Source organism: Zootermopsis nevadensis, unplaced genomic scaffold, assembly GCF_977971745.1.
Source record: "Zootermopsis nevadensis isolate Lab colony 2312 unplaced genomic scaffold, Znev_1.0 Znev_ptg000050l, whole genome shotgun sequence".
Classification (NCBI taxonomy): Eukaryota; Metazoa; Arthropoda; class Insecta; order Blattodea; family Termopsidae; genus Zootermopsis; species Zootermopsis nevadensis.
The window spans coordinates 2,105,976-2,127,972 of NW_028259182.1; the positions used below are offsets into that span (position 1 = coordinate 2,105,976).

The window sequence follows — 21,997 nt, forward strand, 5'->3', positions numbered from 1 at the left end:
AAACAACGTTACCCATTTGATATCTGTAATGGTTAAATGTCGTGTTTTCTTTGCGGTACGGACTGAAATCTCAAAATATAATTTACACGGTCTTCAAAGGCTTGGTTAACACATACAAGAAATACGACGAATATATCCCCAGTTATTTCAATCGAGAAAATACTGACCTATGAGTGGCGCAGGATTCCACAGGGAATTAAGCAAAACTGTAAGTTAGTTTATTAATTCAGGGATTGGCACATGTTTCGTGCAAATATCGTTACTGTTCCTTCGTCTAAGACAGGCATAGCAGCATGAATTGAGACATTAATCAGTAATTTCATTCTGAGTACAGTATAACCATTCAAGGAGCAGACTGGTTTTAAAATGAAAGATGAAATTAGTTGAAGTTGAATTGCAGTTCCCATTTGCCTTGGTATTAACCTGGCCTTGGATGGCGGAATATATTACTGACACAGCGTGCAGACAGACTATTATGACAAAAGAAATTGTTTATATGAAGATTATTACATTTTTTTTTTTTTTTTCCATCCAATATTCTTTGAAGTATCACGAGTTATTCTAACAGTGTTCTCAGACCAGTCACATTCTATCACAACACATTATGCAAACATCGCGAAACACCGCAAAAACAATTAACAATTACACAACAATCTAATTTGTCCTGTTACGTTTTATCATTTGAAATTATACGCGATGTTGCACATTGCAGGTTATATTTTAAATTAGAAGCTTCAATAAGTGCAAGCCATATTTACTGGCAAGACAGAAAACACAAACATCACTTATTCAAGATACTATTTTACGGATGGTGAAAGTGTCTTATGCTTTTAAATAAATTATAAGCTCATATTTAAAAGGTGTAAGAGATTGCTACTGAGATTAATGAACAGATGGCCGGCTTATCAACGTTAATAACATGACGTATATTATACTGCTTTGGTGACACAAATCTACATCAGAATCTTAACTCGCGTAATTTATTTCGTGAAACATTGGAGAGTGAACAGAGACAACTTTTATTATGAATTAACGTTAACAGGATTTTTAAATAATTTCGAAAGTTATAAAAATAACAAGCATTGAAAATCTAAGAGTCTTAAACACAAGAAACTGACTTAGGCCAAATTATAAGTTTTTTGGGGGGGGATTAAACATCCATAATTGCATATTAATAGGCTGAGTTACCAAAGGACTCGCAGCTTCATAATTTTAAGATTTATATCAACCGACATGTTTCATCCAATTAGCAAACAATTTCGTTCACGTAAGGCACTGAAACACTACGACGTATATGGGAAAACGTGGATACCAGAACCGCGTAAACCAAAGTCATCTGTACTATTAATGCTATTAAATGACAATGTGAAGAAATAGTAATGTGGAGATGTAGACTGGGTTGAAATTTTCCGGATAGTATACTGGATTCTGACACGGTGAAGAAATGAAAAATTTCGAAAGGTTTCGGAAGAGCACACCGCCGACATCTTTAGGGTATAAGTGCACAGACCGGATGATAGAATAGTGACATAGGAAACTGTGGATAATGGTACGCCACTGCAGGGAACAAAGGCGGCCCGAGACAAATGAACGCTGTGGTCTACGAGGACCTAGCAAGAAATCCGAATCTACGCCAACCCAGAAAACTCGGGGTCACAGTCTAACGGTGGATTCTGTTAAACAGGTTGATACGACATCGAATTTCAAAAATTAGAAACTTCTTGGTCAGTTGAGATATTGCCAGGTTTTAAAATAAAAAAAGTCATGTACCACAAAGTTAGTTAATTACTCTGTCTGTTACGTTATTATCTTGGACGTGAAGGTCTGCGTGTAATGATAAATTGAAAATCCCGATTCATAAAACGAACAAGTTGGCGACAGTTAACCCAGCGCTGATCGTCTTCAACAGGCTACCACGGGATAGCCTTATGTATAGCAATGCTATGGACTGTGAAAAATATTACGATGTTGGTAGAGGGGGTGTAAAGATATATGGAAGACTAATTAGAGTTGGTGTACCCCCTGTCTGGGGTTGTGTTGAAGGCTCAGATCACAACCCCGCTAATTAGAAGCGGAGATACTTGGGGGGTGCAAGTTGAGAACACGCCATAGTATCTGCACGGTAGAGTTTTTCATTCTGCCATGCAAGAACAGACTAAGGAAAGCTATCTCGGTTGTCAAGATAATTAATACGCTCCACCCTTAATAAAATAATATGTGACGGTTTTAATAAATCTAGTGTACAGATAGCAGATGGACATGACTTATAATGTTGAATTCGACATCAAAAGTATCAAAATTAAAATTATTTATTTGGTTATTCCGTCAAATCACAATGTATTTAAAATAAGATAATTAAAATAATTAAAATATCATTCTGTGTTCCATATCGAATAATCGATTTACAATTGGAACAGTTACAACATGTTTCGGTTTTATTAAACCATCATCAGGTGTAAAATTATATTAAATTTAAAACTCAATTACAATTTTTTTACAATTTTTCGTAGTGTAGTTTTTTGGAGGTCGTGTCCAGATATTTTCATATAATGGATCAACTTTATTGTTTGAAGTGATGCTTTTGATGTTTACATCGGTCTCTGAAGTAAATGATTCAAAGAAACATTAATGAATATGGATGAATATAGATTTTAATTATTTTAATTATCTTATTTTAAATACATTGTGATTTGACGGAATAACCAAATAATTTAATTTTAATTTAATAAATCACAATATGACGCAATTACACTATTTTATCAAAAGTATCGATATTTTATTTAAGGTCTGCGAAATTGGTAGGCTATTAATTATTTTAATACAGTGAATTTGGTATCTATTTAAAAACGAATTCTGCTTCGAAATTATAAACATTATAAAAATTAAATTAAACAGCACGCTGTTTTCTGTATCGTCTTTTAAATTTCCACCTATTCAGCATTAAATACCTACCAATACAAGGAAAAATTAAAATTGAAAGACAATTGTTATTTACCTTAAAAGAGATTGACAGCCCTGAGAAACATGACTGACAAAACAATACGAGCGTTCCCTCAAATGTTTGTACTTACTTGGTTGTCAACTATCATTTGAGACGTAAAAATACTGTGGCACTTTTAACACGGTAGAAACACTAAAGAAAATTAAAATATCATCCGAATTTTAGGATCATAATGTGTAGAAACTAACAAAATATACGAAAGAACGATATTTCACAATGACAACAAAATAAATGATCAGAAAGTTTAAAATTAGGGTTAACAAGCGTCGATAATGCGCGTTCTGGGGGCACCATTGGCTGTAATTTGTTGATATAAATCACAAGAATAAACATGGACGAAACAGTCATTATGCAGGTGACCCATCAGTGAACAACATTATATTCTGACTGAATCAGATGATAAACTTTCGGATTCATGTATTGAGCAGTTGAGGAACTACCAACTTCTATACGAGGACTAAAAAACTGAACTGCCCTTACTCCGTGACCGATAAACCGCCAGGACAGAGAATAATTCGGCAAGTTAGAACCCATAAATGACAAAGCGCCACTTGGTACTTAATCAGATCACAAATTAATGGAATTAATCGTCCGAGAGTCGTACGTTTTTAAACTCTGTCCGAACTCAGTGGTCTGAGATCTTTTAAGACCATGCAAAACGATCACCGCGGGTCGAAGAGTAATTAGTCGTTTCGGTCTGCTTCGTTGATATTTGATTCGATGTGAGAGTGGAAGGTTTAATTACTCCTCGGTACAATTCCAAGAAAGTGTGCACGAGCGTTCTTAAGAACGAAATTTAATGACTTTCACGTAAAACTGACTTACTTAGTAATTCTTTTTCGACAGTCACAGAAATTAACCGACTGCTTTATTAAATTTTTAATCAACACCCAGAAGACTTAGGCCTTAACTGAAATTGTTTCAACCGATCTTCGTTCTTTCGTATTCACCGACTCTTTGTTTTAACGGAACACAAATTAGCCTCTTCGAATTCGAAAGAATTATCAACTGCATAACATCAACCCATAAACCAAATCCAAGGGACCAACACCTCAACACAAAAATCCACTTCTGAAGCAACTCTTCATTCTACAGCCTATGAGATCTGAGGTTCTTAAGGTTTCAAATTTGTCGACGTTGGTTTCCTGCATTGTAACAGCGTGATCTTGTACGTAGTTACCGACGTTCTGGAAGAACATACTTCTTCAATCTTCAGGGCTGATTATGGAGACATTACAACCCAGAAGGTAATCATCCTCACGTCTTCATTTAGGTCAATCGAGTCTGAATCCTATTTTAATATTCACACCTGCTTATTCAAAATTGTTCTCACCAATAGGGAAATGCTAAAACGCGGATACCAGAAGCTCGGATAAAGAGAGACATCTATAATTGTCTATACCTTCTACCCCCCACCCCCTCCCAAAACAAATAAATACTGACATAAATAGGTAAAAAAGACATTTCAAAAAATATTATTACTTATTAAAACAAAGTTTTGTTTTTCACGAGTATTGACGTTGCTTCGGCTACAGCTTACACGAAGCACGACCGTAATTATGCCTGTAAGTGTAATTAGTAATTAGTGTCGCAGTTGAGCGTGTCAATGCATCGATACTTAGCTGCATAATTCATAAAACACGGAACAAAACGAAAACACGACATTGACCTACGCAGTGTTCTAGAAATTTGCCTTCTGAGAACGGTGAGGGCTATCTGACAACAGTAGAATTGTATTACACACAACTGAAATTTACGTATGTATTAATAATGCAATTTTACACCAATATGATGTAATACACACGAAACAAAAATTACAAGAATTTCAGTGTTAAAAATTCTATGTAAAATTTTTATTGAGGAATCTGTTCATCGTCTGATTTATAAAATTGTTAGTCACAACGTTTCGGAACAAGATTATGCTAATTCAATTCTAAGGGGTTTTCACGACGGTAGATTAAACCTAAAATTATTCGATGCCAAGACTTTTTCCATAGTCTATTCTTTAAAACCCACGACGTTTCGGAGGCTGGTTCTGTCGTGGGTTTTAAGGAATAGGAATATTTTATGCTAGCCTCAGCCTTGGACCAAAAGAATAATTTTACAAATTACAATACACCATTCTCAAAAACCTTCAAATTCGATTAAAATGTCCGCCTTCAACAAACGTAATTTCAGTTACCCTTTTAAAAAAAATCGAACATCTCAATTGTCTTATTAAATTGCTGTAATATTTGGGAGGTCCCGAGTTCAAACATAGAACCTGCTTATTAAGTATGTCGTGGTTTTATTCATCCACTCCAGGAGAATGGCAAGATATCTTAAAGAACACGTCTTGGCAGTCCTTCCCTAATTATAACCCACAGTCATCCTAGAAGTATATTCTGCATAACGGTCAGCGTTTTAGCAACAGAGTAACAGGGTTGTTCCCGCGGCGGTAAAAGGATCGAAGAATGAGCTGAGTCTAACCTCCATGTTTCTACATTCCTTTACGGCGTGGTGCTTAAGACCAAGGGAACATTTTACCTATGCAGGAGACAACCCTACAAAAATCTACTGGTTTAAAATAACTGGTTAAGAAAGCTTTCGAAATATAAAATAATTTGTTTAAATGTGGCTATTACAGTAAGCCTAACCATAGCCTATAAAAAATTGTGAACATTACATCAGTCAACTTGAAAGGGTAGAATCTACTACACGTTATTTGTTTTAAGGCATAATATTTCACAACGTTTGTCTTTAACTACAAAATTTTCGCCTGTAATTAATAACACGCTTAACACCTGTCATTAATGTACGGTTTGTAATTTATATAAACAGTACCAGCCGACAGAACAAACGACACAACAAATTATTTTCTTTTTTTACTAAAATACTGCACTGAAATAACCACTGTTTGGTATGACAATTTGAAAATGGGAGATCGAACGATATCAGGCAACATTGCCCTGAATGTATGTAGCACATAGCCTCTCTGTAATTATCACACATGAGACCTCGTGACCTCGTTGAAGCTTAAAAGTAACAAAAAAAAAACTTAAAGGTTTAATCTATAAATGATACTATAAGTAGCAGACAACCACGAAACTTCGTACTTTCTGTTTGTAATGTAAACTAGTAACACAATTTGTGAATCAGCGAAAATCCAAAATGCGGTGTCAAGAAATATTCAGTTTATTTTATGAAAATGTTCAAAAAGTGAAAAACATTCTTGTTTCTTTCTACTACTCGTCAATTTTAGCAAACACCCGTATCATTACATTATCCTATGTACTTCTCACTCTTTTTTTTTCAACTTTTTTCTACATCTCGCATTTGTATGCCTAAGTCTCTTAGATATTCTCTTGTTTAATTTTCGAAATCGATAAAAACAAAATATAGTTTCCCCAGAGGAAATTTTTTTCAAATACCATTTTTAAACGTCATGGCGTTTGGCAGAGACGCCAAGTGTTATTCTATTTGGACACTTATGTGCCTAATTTCTAACAAAAAATATTAATTTAAAGTTGTTTTCTCCTAAAATAAAATTCTTTGTCAATTCGTTTTTTTAAGACGTGTCATTTAAGAGGAACGTAGTCTACGAGTAGTTTTGTATGTCTGTGAAATACAATATAAAAACTAAATTACAGCTGATTAGAAAAATGATCTGAAAAATATTGGGCAGAAGGATGATGATGTACGGTGGAGATTTAGGGCAGGTGCATAAGCCCTTACAGACAAATGTCATTCTATAAAATAGCAAAAGTTTTAAAATATATAGTCTTCCCTCACTATAAACTACATAACACATTTAAAACATATTAAAAACAAAATATATTTCGGAAATATCTGCTGCACTACGTACCTCAGGGACAAAGTTTGTCTCTGGTACATAGACGTAAACACCCTATGAAATAGTTAATGGATGGAATAATAACAAAGAAAATATTATGCAACTCCATAACGAAAAAAGAAATAAACTTTTTTTGCACCCTGTGTTCAGATGCCGAGTCATGAAGCTTTCCGCCACTATGTACACTCCATTTACTGCATGTTCGTGTCATTTACGTCGAAATGAAAATGTATTACACGAACGGAAAACATTATAAGCAAACAATATATTTGCCTGCGTGTTTACACGACGTCTCTCTGGCATTGTCAACACAACGAAACTACAGGCTAGTCATATTATGGACTCCATTTTGTTACGACATAATGTCATTTTCAGACACGTGACACGATATGACACTGAATTCAATTGTTTTAACAAATTTGTTTCAACAGTGGTCTTTATTCCCACTGCTGCATCCATAAACGCACACCTAAATCTTCCACTGTATCGTATCCTGATCCATTTAAATCCATCCAAACCTTCGTAACTAATCACCTTCTTCAATAGGGTTCATTTTGGGGTGTTTTTCAAGCTCTATCATGATCGAAGAACACCTTACGGGTCTGTTTATGTCTGTCTATTTTTCAGTGACGTAGAACACACATATATTACACGGTGGTCTAGCGGTCAGAACACTAGCCTTGTAAGCCTGGGGTCCCGGGTTCAATTCCCGGTGGTGCTAAAATTTATAACTTGTGTTGGGCAAGGCCGTGGTCTAGGCATCACGGAGTTTTCCTCCGGGGGCTTCCCCGGTTTCTCCGTGTCATCCCAACAATTACTCCACTCACACACAGAAGAAGGCAATGGCAAACCACTTCTGGATCATCTGCCAAGAACGTATATGAACAGGTCCCAGTCCGAGAAAAGGATGGAAGGATCCTGTTCATATGGACCTGTCGTCAGAGAGAACACTAAATAATAATAAGATGAGGTGGTCTAGCGGTTAGAACGCTGGCCTTGTAATCCTGGGGTCTCGGGTTCGAATTTATAACTTGTGTTGGGCAAGGCCGTGGTCTAGGCAACACGGAGTTTTCCTCCGTGGCATCCTAACAATTACTCAACTCACACACAGAAGAAGGCAATGGCAAACCACTTCTGATCATCTCTGCCAAGAATGTATATATGTATGAGCAGGTCCCTGACAACCTGAAGAGGTTGGAAGGATCCTGTTCATAATATATGGACCTGTCGTCAGACAGAACACTACAAATAAAAAAAAATAGAACACACATGAACACAACAATTCATACAAAATTTTCAGGTCAAAAGAGAAAGAAAGAAAGAAAGAAGGAAATAGGAAAGTAATGTTAAAAGTTACCTTACAATTACAGCGCGTTCTACATCTAGATAAGATCTGAATCGAATGTCGGGCATATGTTCAGTTTATTAGACCATATGAGAAACCGTCAGTTATTAAACAAATGTTCTGGATAATGGAAAGTAAATGAAATTAATTTAGTTTTAACCACATAATTGACCACAAAATTAAGTAGGTCTACACACCAAAATATCACGCAATTTCAGATTTAATAGTTACATTTTCTGCTAATTTATTCTCTAAACATTATGAAACGTCAGACACATTATAATTCAACAGAGGACTTAACTCCAGACCGGAGTTATTAATGACTACGTATTGATTACTATGACGACAACGAAAATGTGTGAACAGTTAAATGACTTCGATATCCCCACAGCAGACATTCACGATAAAACCGGATCTATTACACACTGACAGAAATTTGAATATTATATAACACGGTCCACAGACTTTTTACTAGAAATAACCCAAATGCATTCATCTAAATAAATAATGTGCAAAAAAAACTAAATTAAAACCTTAAATTAGTCATTTTTTAGAAGCTCATAAGGGAATTATTATTGGTGGTATTATTCCTTTAAATTCCTTGGGATTATATAGTTCTTACACTTATAATAACTGCGCGTGGGTTATGAATTATGAATTATTTTCCCTTACTGATATTAATTATGAGTTTGTAGCTAGTCACAGACAATAGTAAACGTGTTATAACAGCTGTATTATAATTTTATTAATATAATGTTATAATTTGTAGCTTTTACATTTTTACATTTATATTTATATTTATTTATTTCCTATGTCAATTCCACAATCATTTTCATGATAATAATTAAACATTAATTCCACATAAAATAAACGTCTGACTACAAACAAACAACTCATCATGAAAATAGAAAATCTACAAACAAACCACAGATCAATATAATACATTGCATAAAAAATATCTAATAATTTTAAAATATTATAAAATTGATATAAACCTGGAGATGAGGTCTTATCCATCGAAACATGTCGTTTAATAAATAAAAAAGCCCTAAATAATGTAAATCGTATTTACGATATAAAGCGCCAAAATATAATATTTTATACTACATAATGTTTTAATATTATATAATTTTAACAACATCATTTAATTACAACGTTTGTGTATGGACTGTGAAAATAAATATATATATATATATATATTGTTATAAGGCTATATCTATGACCTACGATGAATTAGAGGTGTCTTCTGGCACACGCGGTATATAAGACTCGTGACATCAGTACCGTTAACAAGATGCCAGCAGGTCCCTGAACATTTTCAGTCATATAAAGAATGCTCCGCTCTATAAAGTAGTTCTCGCACTGTAATTACTTAGTAGCTATAACAACATGTAACTTACTGTGGGTCTATTCGTTCAGAAGCAATTATTTTCGATTAATCTACAAGTCTGACACTTAATAATATATCTACTTTAAATATGCTGTCATATAAGAGTCTGCTTGCAATCCATTGGTCCTTGTTCATCACTTCTCTAACTCAGAGTGTACAGTTATGGAATTTAACGTAATTCGAAGTTGAGTGCAAAATTTAATCTGTAACTGTCGGCAGTAGAAATCGGATGGCAACGCAGTACCACTACTGTAGTAAAAAGTAAAGTTTGTCCCACTATACGCCATGTAGGCGTTTGGGGTGAGTGGAGGTATAGCTCCTCTCTTCCTTGACCTCGGCACTAGATGGGGGTGAGTGGTCAGCATCACGCCCCGGCCGGCTTTACCCCCGGGAAAGGACCCCGGTACCCATTGTAGAGGAGGCTGGGTGGGCCCCAGAGCCGGTCTGGACGCAGAGGCTAGAGGAAAAATCCTCTGCCCCCGTCGGGGATCGAACCCCGGCCGTCCAGCCCGTAGCTAGTCACTATACTGACTGAGCTATCCCGGCTCATACCACTACTGTAGTAAGTGTTGAAAATGTCTCGTCTAGAAGAAATAAAGATTTTGACGCGTGAAATTCACTTGTGTCGCTTTTACACGGACTCGTAGCCTTTCCATCATTGAATTGGAAAGAAACGAGCAGACTCCTGCTTGCGCCGCGGTCTTCCTCCGTCAGTCAAGGCCCCTCAATTTCAGATTTCACGCTCTCTACACCGAGCCTCTGTTGCATTCATTAGTTGCCGCTGGGCGCACCAAGGGCACAACCGCGTTCCCAGTTATTTAAGCAATCCTTCGCAACATTTCGGCTTAACCAGAATTTGGAAAATTTTGATGAACGTCCGCTGAACCTAGCTAACTCCAAGGCGCGAAATCTCTCCTGAGAATCTAAAGTTCTCTAAGGTATTTGTTTTGGTTCGTTGGTGATAATTTTTTAATCATTATTTTCAGTTATTATAACTCAAATATGTCTAGTTGGAGTACTCTAAAGTTTTGTAAGAAACAGAATAACTACGTTACCGTATAAACGTTAACTGTCTGGTATTTTCCAATCATTCTTGACTGGTAATTTTCTGGTAAAATTAAAATTTGAAATAAAAATACGAGTGCCGATTGGATTCATATAGCTGAAGACACAATCCAGTGGCGGGATATTTTTATTCATTTCTGGCTTATTAAACGACGCTGTCAGTAACTCAGATTACGTGCCGTCGATTGAAGAGAAAAGTAATACACGAAAAATTTTAAAGGGTATGTAAGGAATCGGTCGTGACCTACTTTAAAAACTGTCCCTGTATTTATCTGGGAAAGATGAATAAAACCATGAACAACCCTCTGCCTGGATAAGTACGAAACAGTAGCACTAATAGTTCAGCTGCTACGTCTAGTGTGGCTTTTGTGAACTAGGTAATGAACTTTCAGCTTCCTTTAGACACGTGGAATGTCGTAGGCTATACTCGGAATTCATTGATCAGTTTTTAACACAGAGTTAACGCCCTCTGAATCGGTATTATGTCAACAGTTGGGTCCCCGAAAAACTTTTTGATCGGCAGAAAAGAATAAAAATAATGTTTGAGAAACATAGAGTAACACGCAGATCTATATTCTTGGTCTTGCCCTGATGATGGAGGCAGCAAGGATCTCTGAAACGTCGGTAAACTCTCACCAGACGACACGGCGCTACAACCCAGAAGACCGCCGTTAAAACCTCAAATCCTAATTCAATAAAAGATTTTAATTTCAAAAAGATTAAATATTTTGTGGTAGCCATTTTTAAATTACGTAACATAACAACTAGATACATTGGATAAATTGTGCATTATACGTTACTCAGAAGACAGCTGTCACATTATGATGGCGTGCTGTAACGTCAACAGCTAGCTTCGAACTCTAGGCCTCTAGGCCAATAGCCTTCATTTACTCAGAAGAGAGATGGAAGTATGAGCGTGCGAGGTAGCTACCCCCGGGGGTTTGGACCACTGCCACAAAGTAAATAAAAAGGAGACATTACTGAACATTGCCAAAGCGAAACGAGCTACAAAACCTAAGTATGACACATTTTGGTTTTCTTGGTTCTACAAAGAGTAGAAGGCCGGATGCAGTTCTTTGAATCTCCTTCTGTATAAAAGATGTCTCGTTCTGTATCTGCGCAACAGCGGCCTATATTATTATTATTTAGTGTTCTGTCTGACGACAGGTCCATATGAACAGGATCCTTCCATCCTTTTCTCGGACTGGGACCTGTTCATATACGTTCTTGGCAGATGATCCAGAAGTGGTTTGCCATTGCCTTCTTCTGTGTGTGTGAATGGAGTAATTGTTGGGATGCCACGGAGGAAAACTCCGTGTTGCCTAGACCACGGCCTTGCCGAACACAAGTTATAAATTCGGGCACCGCCGGGAATTGAACCCGAGACCCCAGGATTACAAGGCCAGCGTTCTAACCGCTAGACCACCGTGGCGGTTAGCGGCCTATAGTTCCAAGTTAAATTTCGGAAGCACTTTTAGTTCGCGTGGTTTAATATCGACTGCAGTTCATGCCCCCCCCCCCCAGGAAAATGTAATTGTGACCAGTGGTTAACTCTTGTGAACATGCTGGTAAGAGTTGGGGAATTGTTTGGCCATCTGAACGACATTGAGCTTTGCAAGAATTTGTCTGTTAAATGACGTTTCGACTAGTTACACGTTTATAAATTAAATGTTGTTAAAGTATTAATTTACTTTTAAATAATCAAAAAATAGATCACAATCTCCGACTGTACCAATAAAAATGATCAACTCAGGAACATATTCCCAATTTGACAATTAGTTGGTGATAATGGATAAATATTTGGTTGCAGAATTTTCGCGTTAAGTCACGTTTCCACGAAAATCTACCTTTGCATTAATCTCATCAGAGGTGGTGTAAGCACTGAAGATAATTTAGGAAAAGTTAAAAAATATCCTGCTTCAGTAGATGTATTGTTTGGATGAGATCACGGCTAAATGGACTTGTCTCGCTTTTGCCTGATAAACAGCTTCAATATAATTGTAGCAGTAACAATGCAGCGATAAGGGGAGAGGGGTTGGTGAGATGCCTTCGATGGGAGAATTCCAGTAGCAACCGCGGCGTGGGTTGGGATTGGTTCCGAATTTGTTTCGGTGTCACGTGACAGAATAGCCGTGATAAATCTGATTCCACAGTTTCGGAAAGTTGTTACAAAGTCATCGCAAGAGAATTCGTTCTTTCTGTATCGTTACAAACATGGCGCTGCCCGTCCCGTCCAGATAAAAACGTCCAGATACCTTCACACAACACTTCTGGAACCAGCTGCAAACTTTTAGAGCAAAATGGTAATTGCATGTAACACCTGCTTCAACAAACAGAATTCTTTATTATTTGTTTATCAGTTTCGTGATTATTTCCTGATCTTTGTGTTTTCTTTGCGGTACGAATTGAATTCTTACCTAATATTTAGAACAGCTTCAGCTTTAAAGGGATAACTCCACGGAGCAGGGTCTTTCTTGAAAATCAATCACTTGGCTGGCCAAGATATTTTCCAGTCTTTTTATAATTCGAATATTTATTGTCGTATTCAAAACAATTAATTCTGTAAGATTTTCGGTTCTCACAGCGATGAGTATGAAGATTTCCGTCTTCTGGGTTGTCGCGCTGTGTAGTCTGGTCGATGTTAACCAACGTTTCAGAGGTCATACTGCCTCCGTCATCAGGGCGATGAGTATGAAGACTTCTGTCTTCTGGGTTGTTGCGCTGTGTAGTCTGGTCGATGTTAACCAACGTTTCAGAGGTCATACTGCCTCCGTCATCAGAGTATGAAGACTTCTGTCTTCTGGGTTGTTGCGCTGTGTAGTCTGGTCGATGTTTACCAACGTTTCAGAGGTCATACTGCCTCCGTCATCAGGGCGATGAGTATGAAGATTTCTGTCTTCTGGGTTGTCGCGCTGTGTAGTCTGGTCGATGTTAACCAACGTTTCAGAGGTCATACTGCCTCCGTCATCAGAGTATGAAGACTTCTGTCTTCTGGGTTGTTGCGCTGTGTAGTCTGGTCGATGTTAACCAACGTTTCAGAGGTCATACTGCCTCCGTCATCAGAGTATGAAGACTTCTGTCTTCTGGGTTGTTGCGCTGTGTAGTTTGGTTGATGTTTACCAACGTTTCAGAGGTCATACTGCCTCCGTCATCAGGGCGATGAGTATGAAGACTTCTGTCTTCTGGGTTGTTGCGCTGTGTAGTCTGGTCGATGTTAACCAACGTTTCAGAGGTCATACTGCCTCCGTCATCAGAGTATGAAGACTTCTGTCTTCTGGGTTGTTGCGCTGTGTAGTCTGGTCGATGTTTACCAACGTTTCAGAGGTCATACTGCCTCCGTCATCAGGGCGATGAGTATGAAGATTTCTGTCTTCTGGGTTGTCGCGCTGTGTAGTCTGGTCGATGTTAACCAACGTTTCAGAGGTCATACTGCCTCCGTCATCAGAGTATGAAGACTTCTGTCTTCTGGGTTGTTGCGCTGTGTAGTCTGGTCGATGTTAACCAACGTTTCAGAGGTCATACTGCCTCCGTCATCAGAGTATGAAGACTTCTGTCTTCTGGGTTGTTGCGCTGTGTAGTCTGGTCGATGTTAACCAACGTTTCAGAGGTCATACTGCCTCCGTCATCAGGGCGATGAGTATGAAGATTTCTGTCTTCTGGGTTGTCGCGCTGTGTAGTCTGGTCGATGTTAACCAACGTTTCAGAGGTCATACTGCCTCCGTCATCAGAGTATGAAGACTTCTGTCTTCTGGGTTGTTGCGCTGTGTAGTCTGGTCGATGTTAACCAACGTTTCAGAGGTCATACTGCCTCCGTCATCAGAGTATGAAGACTTCTGTCTTCTGGGTTGTTGCGCTCTGTAGTCTGGTCGATGTTAACCAACGTTTCAGAGGTCATACTGCCTCCGTCATCAGAGTATGAAGACTTCTGTCTTCTGGGTTGTTGCGCTGTGTAGTCTGGTCGATGTTAACCAACGTTTCAGAGGTCATACTGCCTCCGTCATCAGAGTATGAAGACTTCTGTCTTCTGGGTTGTTGCGCTCTGTAGTCTGGTCGATGTTTACCAACGTTTCAGAGGTCATACTGCCTCCGTCATCAGGGCGATGAGTATGAAGATTTCTGTCTTCTGGGTTGTTGCGCTGTGTAGTCTGGTCGATGTTTACCAACGTTTCAGAGGTCATACTGCCTCCGTCATCAGGGCGATGAGTATGAAGATTTCTGTCTTCTGGGTTGTTGCGCTGTGTAGTTTGGTTGATGTTTACCAACGTTTCAGAGGTCATACTGCCTCCGTCATCAGGGCGATGAGTATGAAGATTTCCGTCTTCTGGGTTGTCGCGCTGTGTAGTCTGGTCGATGTTTACCAACGTTTCAGAGGTCATACTGCCTCCGTCATCAGGGCGATGAGTATGAAGACTTCTGTCTTCTGGGTTGTTGCGCTGTGTAGTCTGGTCGATGTTAACCAACGTTTCAGAGGTCATACTGCCTCCGTCATCAGGGCGATGAGTATGAAGATTTCTGTCTTCTGGGTTGTCGCGCTGTGTAGTCTGGTCGATGTTAACCAACGTTTCAGAGGTCATACTGCCTCCGTCATCAGAGTATGAAGACTTCTGTCTTCTGGGTTGTTGCGCTGTGTAGTCTGGTCGATGTTAACCAACGTTTCAGAGGTCATACTGCCTCCGTCATCAGAGTATGAAGACTTCTGTCTTCTGGGTTGTTGCGCTCTGTAGTCTGGTCGATGTTAACCAACGTTTCAGAGGTCATACTGCCTCCGTCATCAGAGTATGAAGACTTCTGTCTTCTGGGTTGTTGCGCTGTGTAGTCTGGTCGATGTTAACCAACGTTTCAGAGGTCATACTGCCTCCGTCATCAGAGTATGAAGACTTCTGTCTTCTGGGTTGTTGCGCTCTGTAGTCTGGTCGATGTTTACCAACGTTTCAGAGGTCATACTGCCTCCGTCATCAGGGCGATGAGTATGAAGATTTCTGTCTTCTGGGTTGTTGCGCTGTGTAGTCTGGTCGATGTTTACCAACGTTTCAGAGGTCATACTGCCTCCGTCATCAGAGTATGAAGACTTCTGTCTTCTGGGTTGTTGCGCTCTGTAGTCTGGTCGATGTTTACCAACGTTTCAGAGGTCATACTGCCTCCGTCATCAGAGTATGAAGACTTCTGTCTTCTGGGTTGTTGCGCTCTGTAGTCTGGTCGATGTTTACCAACGTTTCAGAGGTCATACTGCCTCCGTCATCAGGGCGATGAGTATGAAGATTTCCGTCTTCTGGGTTGTTGCGCTGTGTAGTCTGGTCGATGTTAACCAACGTTTCAGAGGTCATACTGCCTCCATCATCAGGGCGATTCTTAGTATGAAGATTTCTGTCTTCTGGGTTCTTGCGCCGTGTAGTCTGGTCGATGTTAACCAACGTTTCGGAGGTCATACTGCCTCCGTCATCAGGGCGATGAGTATGAAGATTTCTGTCTTCTGGGTTGTTGCGCTGTGTAGTCTGGTCGATGTTTACCAACGTTTCAGAGGAACATACTGTCTCCATCTTCAAGTGTTTTCCGAAACTTTGGTATTTACGCCCGAAGACCACAATGTTCATGTTCACTACGGTGTAAAAAAACGGATGCCTCTTTATCATTCTTACCACTTTCAAAATTATTGTCTCCATAAATAATTTCAGAAATTCTGAAGAGTATTTTATCAAGGTAAACTTAACCCCCCCATAAATGTTACAAAACAAATATCAACTAACAAATGGAGAATATTACAAGGTAAGTAGCTCAATAGTTTGAATTATTTATCTAGTATTATATGGGCTGTTCAATCAGTAACAGTGAGAATACACAACACAAACACATAGATCTGTTTCAAAAATGTAGTCGGCAAAACCCGAAGAAAGAAGATAATTTGGAAGAACTAAATATTGTAGGATGATAATATTAAAATGGATCTTAGCAGAAACTGAATGTGAGGATTTTAACCAGATTTAGCTGGCTCATGGTAGGGTCCAGAAGTCGGATGTGATGAAAATTTTAATGAAATTTCTGGTTGCAGATAAACCACGAAGACTTCAGAATGGCCGGATACTCAGCAGGATAAATATCTAAGGATGTGACCTTGAGCAGGTTTGTCTGTGTCCTGTTTCTTGGCTTATGTAATGACGTTTTCTCATTTGCGGCCAAATGGGACGATAAAATGTTTTTTGTTTTAAGGTTCCGTCCCGGTACAGTCCACTACAGCGAAGTAAGTCCCAGTGACGTATGCGACCTGGGAAGTCACGTGGTGAACTACTAACAGACCTTAAAACTTTATTTCTCTCGTTCTGATATAAACTCTGAGGGTAATAATTTACCACAGCACAGCTATTATAAAATTATTATAATAAAAATAACAAATGAATAACGATATTGCTAAAAGCGGAAAGCAACAAATATCTTTGCACTAAAGACCAATGTTTTCCACTGAAAATCACGAGTTTCACGCATGCGCACAATATCGCTTGTTTACAGGACAGCCTACGTCACAGGTATTTACTTCACTCTTGCAGACAGCACGGAAATCTATAAAATATCTGTCAGGTTGACAGGCTTGTGGACAGAGTATCGAACATTTGGATTCCAGGAGTGCTAATTACAGCATCACTACGTCCCTCGTTTGGTTACTGGGTCAGAGATTATCTGGTCCCTGCTGACTCACCGTCCGGTATATTTTAACAGGGGCAGGGTTGGCTTTGCACTCTCAAGGGAGTTGAACGGTTAATTAGCTTTGTAAACTCTCTCTGTGATAATTCCAACACACGTGTCATAAATTTTCTATTAACTGCCCACTACACTGCAGGCTTCCCCCCCATGTATCGCCCCAGTTATACGCCGAGGGGCTTTGCCAACCCACTGCGTCACCAGCGAGTTTAGTCCCACACAACGAAGTGTGATAGTAAACATCACCATCTCTACGATATTGTAGATGCGTCATATTGTGATTTAAAGTATTAAAAATATATATTAAAATTAGCCGTCATTCACAATATGATATGATTAAAATATCATTTTACGTTCCCTATCGAGTACTTGATTTACATGTGGAACATACACTACATGTTTCGGCTATATATAGCCATCATCAGGTGTTATATATCTAAACTTTTCACTGAATTACTGATTTTTTACTGATTTATTAATGATTTTTAGTTTTCATTTCTCTTATGATGTTCTTGTCCTTTATATTGTTTCTTCATTCGTTGTAGTATCACAGGTCACTAATATGTTTGTATTTCGTATTTCGTAGTGATGTCAATGTTTTGTATATGGACCAAGAAGTAATATCGTATCAGTATTATGAGAGATCGGAGATGTACTGTACTGTATTGGATCGTGGCTGTTACTAGCATCGGTGATCTTGGGTGTCGTGATACAAACAGCGGTCCACGGATCATATCCCCAGACCACTTGTGACCAGACCCGGAAAATTATTTGTTAATCTGTTACTTGTTACTAAAGGCAAATCAATAAATAGTTGCATTGTAATATATAATAGTTTTAAAATATAAAAAACGATAAAACCTGAAGATGATGCAATAATATCATCGAAACATGTCGTTAATAAATAAGCGCCGAATAATGTAACATCGTAATACGATGAAAATCGCTATAAATTATAATTATAACTTAATATAACTTATTGTGATATTTATATTACAAATGTTATAGAGTTATTTTAACAACAACATTTTAATATAACGTTTGTGTATAGACTGGAATAATAAATACATACTTAGTTCAAACACAAACATAACGCATCTAAGCTACAAAAAAAATAAAAATAAAGGCTCATTTGTTTTATTTACTCTGAGATATAAAAGAAAAGTGATCCTCGAACGTACGGAGTTCGACTGCATCTCGTGACTCCAGTCGATATATCGAATGGTGAGTTCAAATTGTGGTAACTAATACCAAATTGCTGGGATATATTTTGTGACACATCTTAAGGTTCTATTCATGATTTCGCCTGGAGACTGAGAAACTCGCACTAGTTACGTTTTAGCAAACCATCCTCTTACGTATATCTTCGCATTCTGGTGGATCCCAACTTGGGGTACGGTTATTTTGAATTAAATAGTAGCTCGCAGAGTCTTCAGACGCAGGTAGCCATAGAAACCTGGTTTAAAGTACGGACAGACAGTTATAAGATGAATAACTCAGCGTAATAAGGCTACCTTTAGAATATAAGTCAAGTGAACTAGCCAGCCAGAAAGTGAGTTGTCAGTCAGTGTATTAATTATCAACAGTCAGTCGGTAAATTAGATAATGTGTCAAATCTTTTACCGACCAGCAAGTCAGTGGTTCAACCACGGCCAGAAGGCAAACAGTCGGTGAACCAGCGTGAAACATCAAAAGTCAGCCGGTAAAACAGGCAGCCAGGACTGTGACCACTGACAATGGGCCCGCTGGCCGTGACTCCACAGCACGCTAGTGTGCGTGGCAAGGATCATGACGTTTCTTTGTTTGCGTGCACAGTCGGACTGCTTTCTTTAGTTTCCAGGAAAAACTCCGCCCCCCGATTTCGCAACGCCTGAACCTCCCGTGTCTTTCTTGTTTTTCTCTCCCAGAAAACGTGCAAGTCCTCAAGTCCTTACTTTTAATTGTCATCTGATTGTCCGATGTACTTAGAATTACTATTATTTTCGTACACTTGCTTCAACTACTGATGATGCATAATAACTGTAACAATGTTGTTACAGTACACGAATACGTATTTGCCTCCACAGTACCGTCTAGGTATGAGAAGAATTCCTCCCCCCCCCCCTTCTCATATCCCGTTCCTGTGAATCTTCCCTTTGCATTTTCTGCTCCTCCCCGAACATGGCTGCTAGATACTGAATCTTCACGAGGCAGAGTTCCTTTATGAGAAGTAAATATTCACTCAGCTAAACAAAGAATTCGAAGGTTCATTACTCTGTTCTCAGGGCACGCCACTGAATCCTATCCCGTGCCAGAAAGCTGTAAAGTAAGTAAAGTTTCGTTTCATATTTAAGAGTATCCAAGGCCGAACAGCGATAGAAATTTGTGTTTAACACCTGGACGTAGCCTACAGTTGCCGACAGATGAGTCCTAGGCTGGCTGCCAGCTGATCCAGCGATAGAAACTTGTGTTTAACACCTGAACGTAGCCTACAGTTGCCGACAGATGAGTCCTAGGCTGACTGCCAGCTGATCCAGCGATAGAAACTTGTGTTTAACACCTGAACGTAGCCTACAGTTGCCGACAGATGAGTCCTAGGCTGGCTGCCAGCTGATCCAGTGATAGAAATTTGTGTTTAACACCTGGACGTAGCCTACAGTTGCTGACAGATGAGTCCTAGGCTGGCTGCCAGCTGATCCAGCGATAGAAATTTGTGTTTAACACCTGGACGTAGCCTACAGTTGCCGACAGATGAGTCCTAGGCTGGCTGCCAGCTGATCCAGCGATAGAAACTTGTGTTTAACACCTGAACGTAGCCTACAGTTGCCGACAGATGAGTCCTAGGCTGACTGCCAGCTGATCCAGCGATAGAAACTTGTGTTTAAGACCTGAACGTAGCCTACAGTTGCCGACAGATGAGTCCTAGGCTGACTGCCAGCTGATCCAGCGATAGAAACTTGTGTTTAACACCTGAACGTAGCCTACAGTTGCCGACAGATGAGTCCTAGGCTGGCTGCCAGCTGAACGAGCGATAGAAACTTGTGTTTAACACCTGAACGTAGCCTACAGTTGCCGACAGATGAGTCCTAGGCTGACTGCCAGCTGATCCAGCGATAGAAACTTGTGTTTAAGACCTGAACGTAGCCTACAGTTGCTGACAGATGAGTCCTAGGCTGGCTGCCAGCTGAACCAGCGATAGAAACTTGTGTTTAACACCTGAACGTAGCCTACAGTTGCCGATAGATGTTTGTAACGTCACAATGTACCTGAGTCTGGGTGAGTTCTAGGCTGGCTGCCAGCTGATCCAGCGATAGAAACTTGTGTTTAACACCTGAACGTAGCCTACAGTTGCCGACAGATGAGTCCTAGGCTGGCTGCCAGCTGATCCAGCGATAGAAACTTGTGTTTAACACCTGGACGTAGCCTACAGTTGCCGACAGATGAGTCCTAGGCTGGCTGCCAGCTGAACCAGCGATAGAAACTTGTGTTTAACACCTGAACGTAGCCTACAGTTGCCGATAGATGTTTGTAACGTCACAATGTACCTGAGTCTGGGTGAGTTCTAGGCTGGCTGCCAGCTGAACCAGCGATAGAAACTTGTGTTTAACACCTGAACGTAGCCTACAGTTGCCGACAGATGTTTGTAACGTCACAATGTACCTGAGTCTGGGTGAGTCCTAGGCTGGCTGCCAACTCGGCCCGCTCAGGAAGTGCCAGGTACTGCGTGCGCTGGAACCGCCGATTCAGCTGCTGGAGCTGTAGACTCGAGTATATCGTACGCGGTTTTCGCATTTTCTTGCCTTTCCCATTGACTCGCAGCGAACCATCGTCCACACATTTGTCTGGAAAAAGCACATTAAAATCGCATTGTTACTGCTTATTAATAATACATCTGCTACTCGAAGACATAGTATTGTTACAGGCCCAAAAAATAACTTTACCATAATTTGTAAACCTATTAATATTTTTAAAAATTATAATTTTAAATTAGTAATGTTACCTATTAGTTTATATGCGTGTAAAACGTGATCTCTGTCCGTACAGACTGATAATGCTTCACAATTAAATGCTGGATAAGTGAGATTCTACATTTTCATTTAGGCATTGTCACTGTTACATTATTATTATTATCGTCATAATCATGTTATCTATCTATAATCGGAAGTAGAAATACTGCATAAGTTAGAAAGTTAGTTTGCAGGTTATTTATTGACAATGACTCAATTGCCGAGCATACTGAGCATCGAAACAGACGAGATGATGATTATGTATGGTGTAATCCAAATTTTTAAAAATAAATAAATAAAGAGCGATTAATTTAAAACTAAATAAACATAACAAGGAAAACGAATGGGATTTGAGCTGGATACCTAACAAATATGAGTTGCCATTATACCAAACTGCTCTGGGTGAACAGAATCAAACTGTCTCCTTTCGAGTCCCCTTCCGCTTATTGTTTCTGTAATGCGGGTTTCTGCAAAAACTTGTAGTTTACAAAACCATCATCCAGGAACAGAAAGATATGTTATTTGATTTTAAATTTTGTTACGCAATTTAATATACAAAAAATGCTCCTGCGTCTACTAAGTTGTTTTATCTAAAGGCTGTTAAAGATCACGAACTGAATGTAAGATTTGTTTTGTCCAGCCGTCATTTTTCAAGACTATACAACGGTTTGGTAAATATTACACTTAT

General features: G+C 39.1%; 1 protein-coding gene across 6 annotated transcripts in view; it reads right to left on the reverse strand.

The window, feature by feature from the left end:
• The window catches only part of Dll (homeotic protein distal-less), a 204,664-nt gene that overhangs the window by 81,992 nt on the left and 100,675 nt on the right, over positions 1–21,997 (reverse strand). For all 6 annotated transcript variants that reach the window (XM_087361098.1, XM_087361099.1, XM_087361101.1 and 3 more), the window contains one exon: positions 20,963–21,144. In XM_087361098.1, the coding sequence (XP_087217224.1) occupies positions 20,963–21,144 (182 nt within the window). The remainder of the gene's footprint in view (positions 1–20,962; positions 21,145–21,997) is intronic.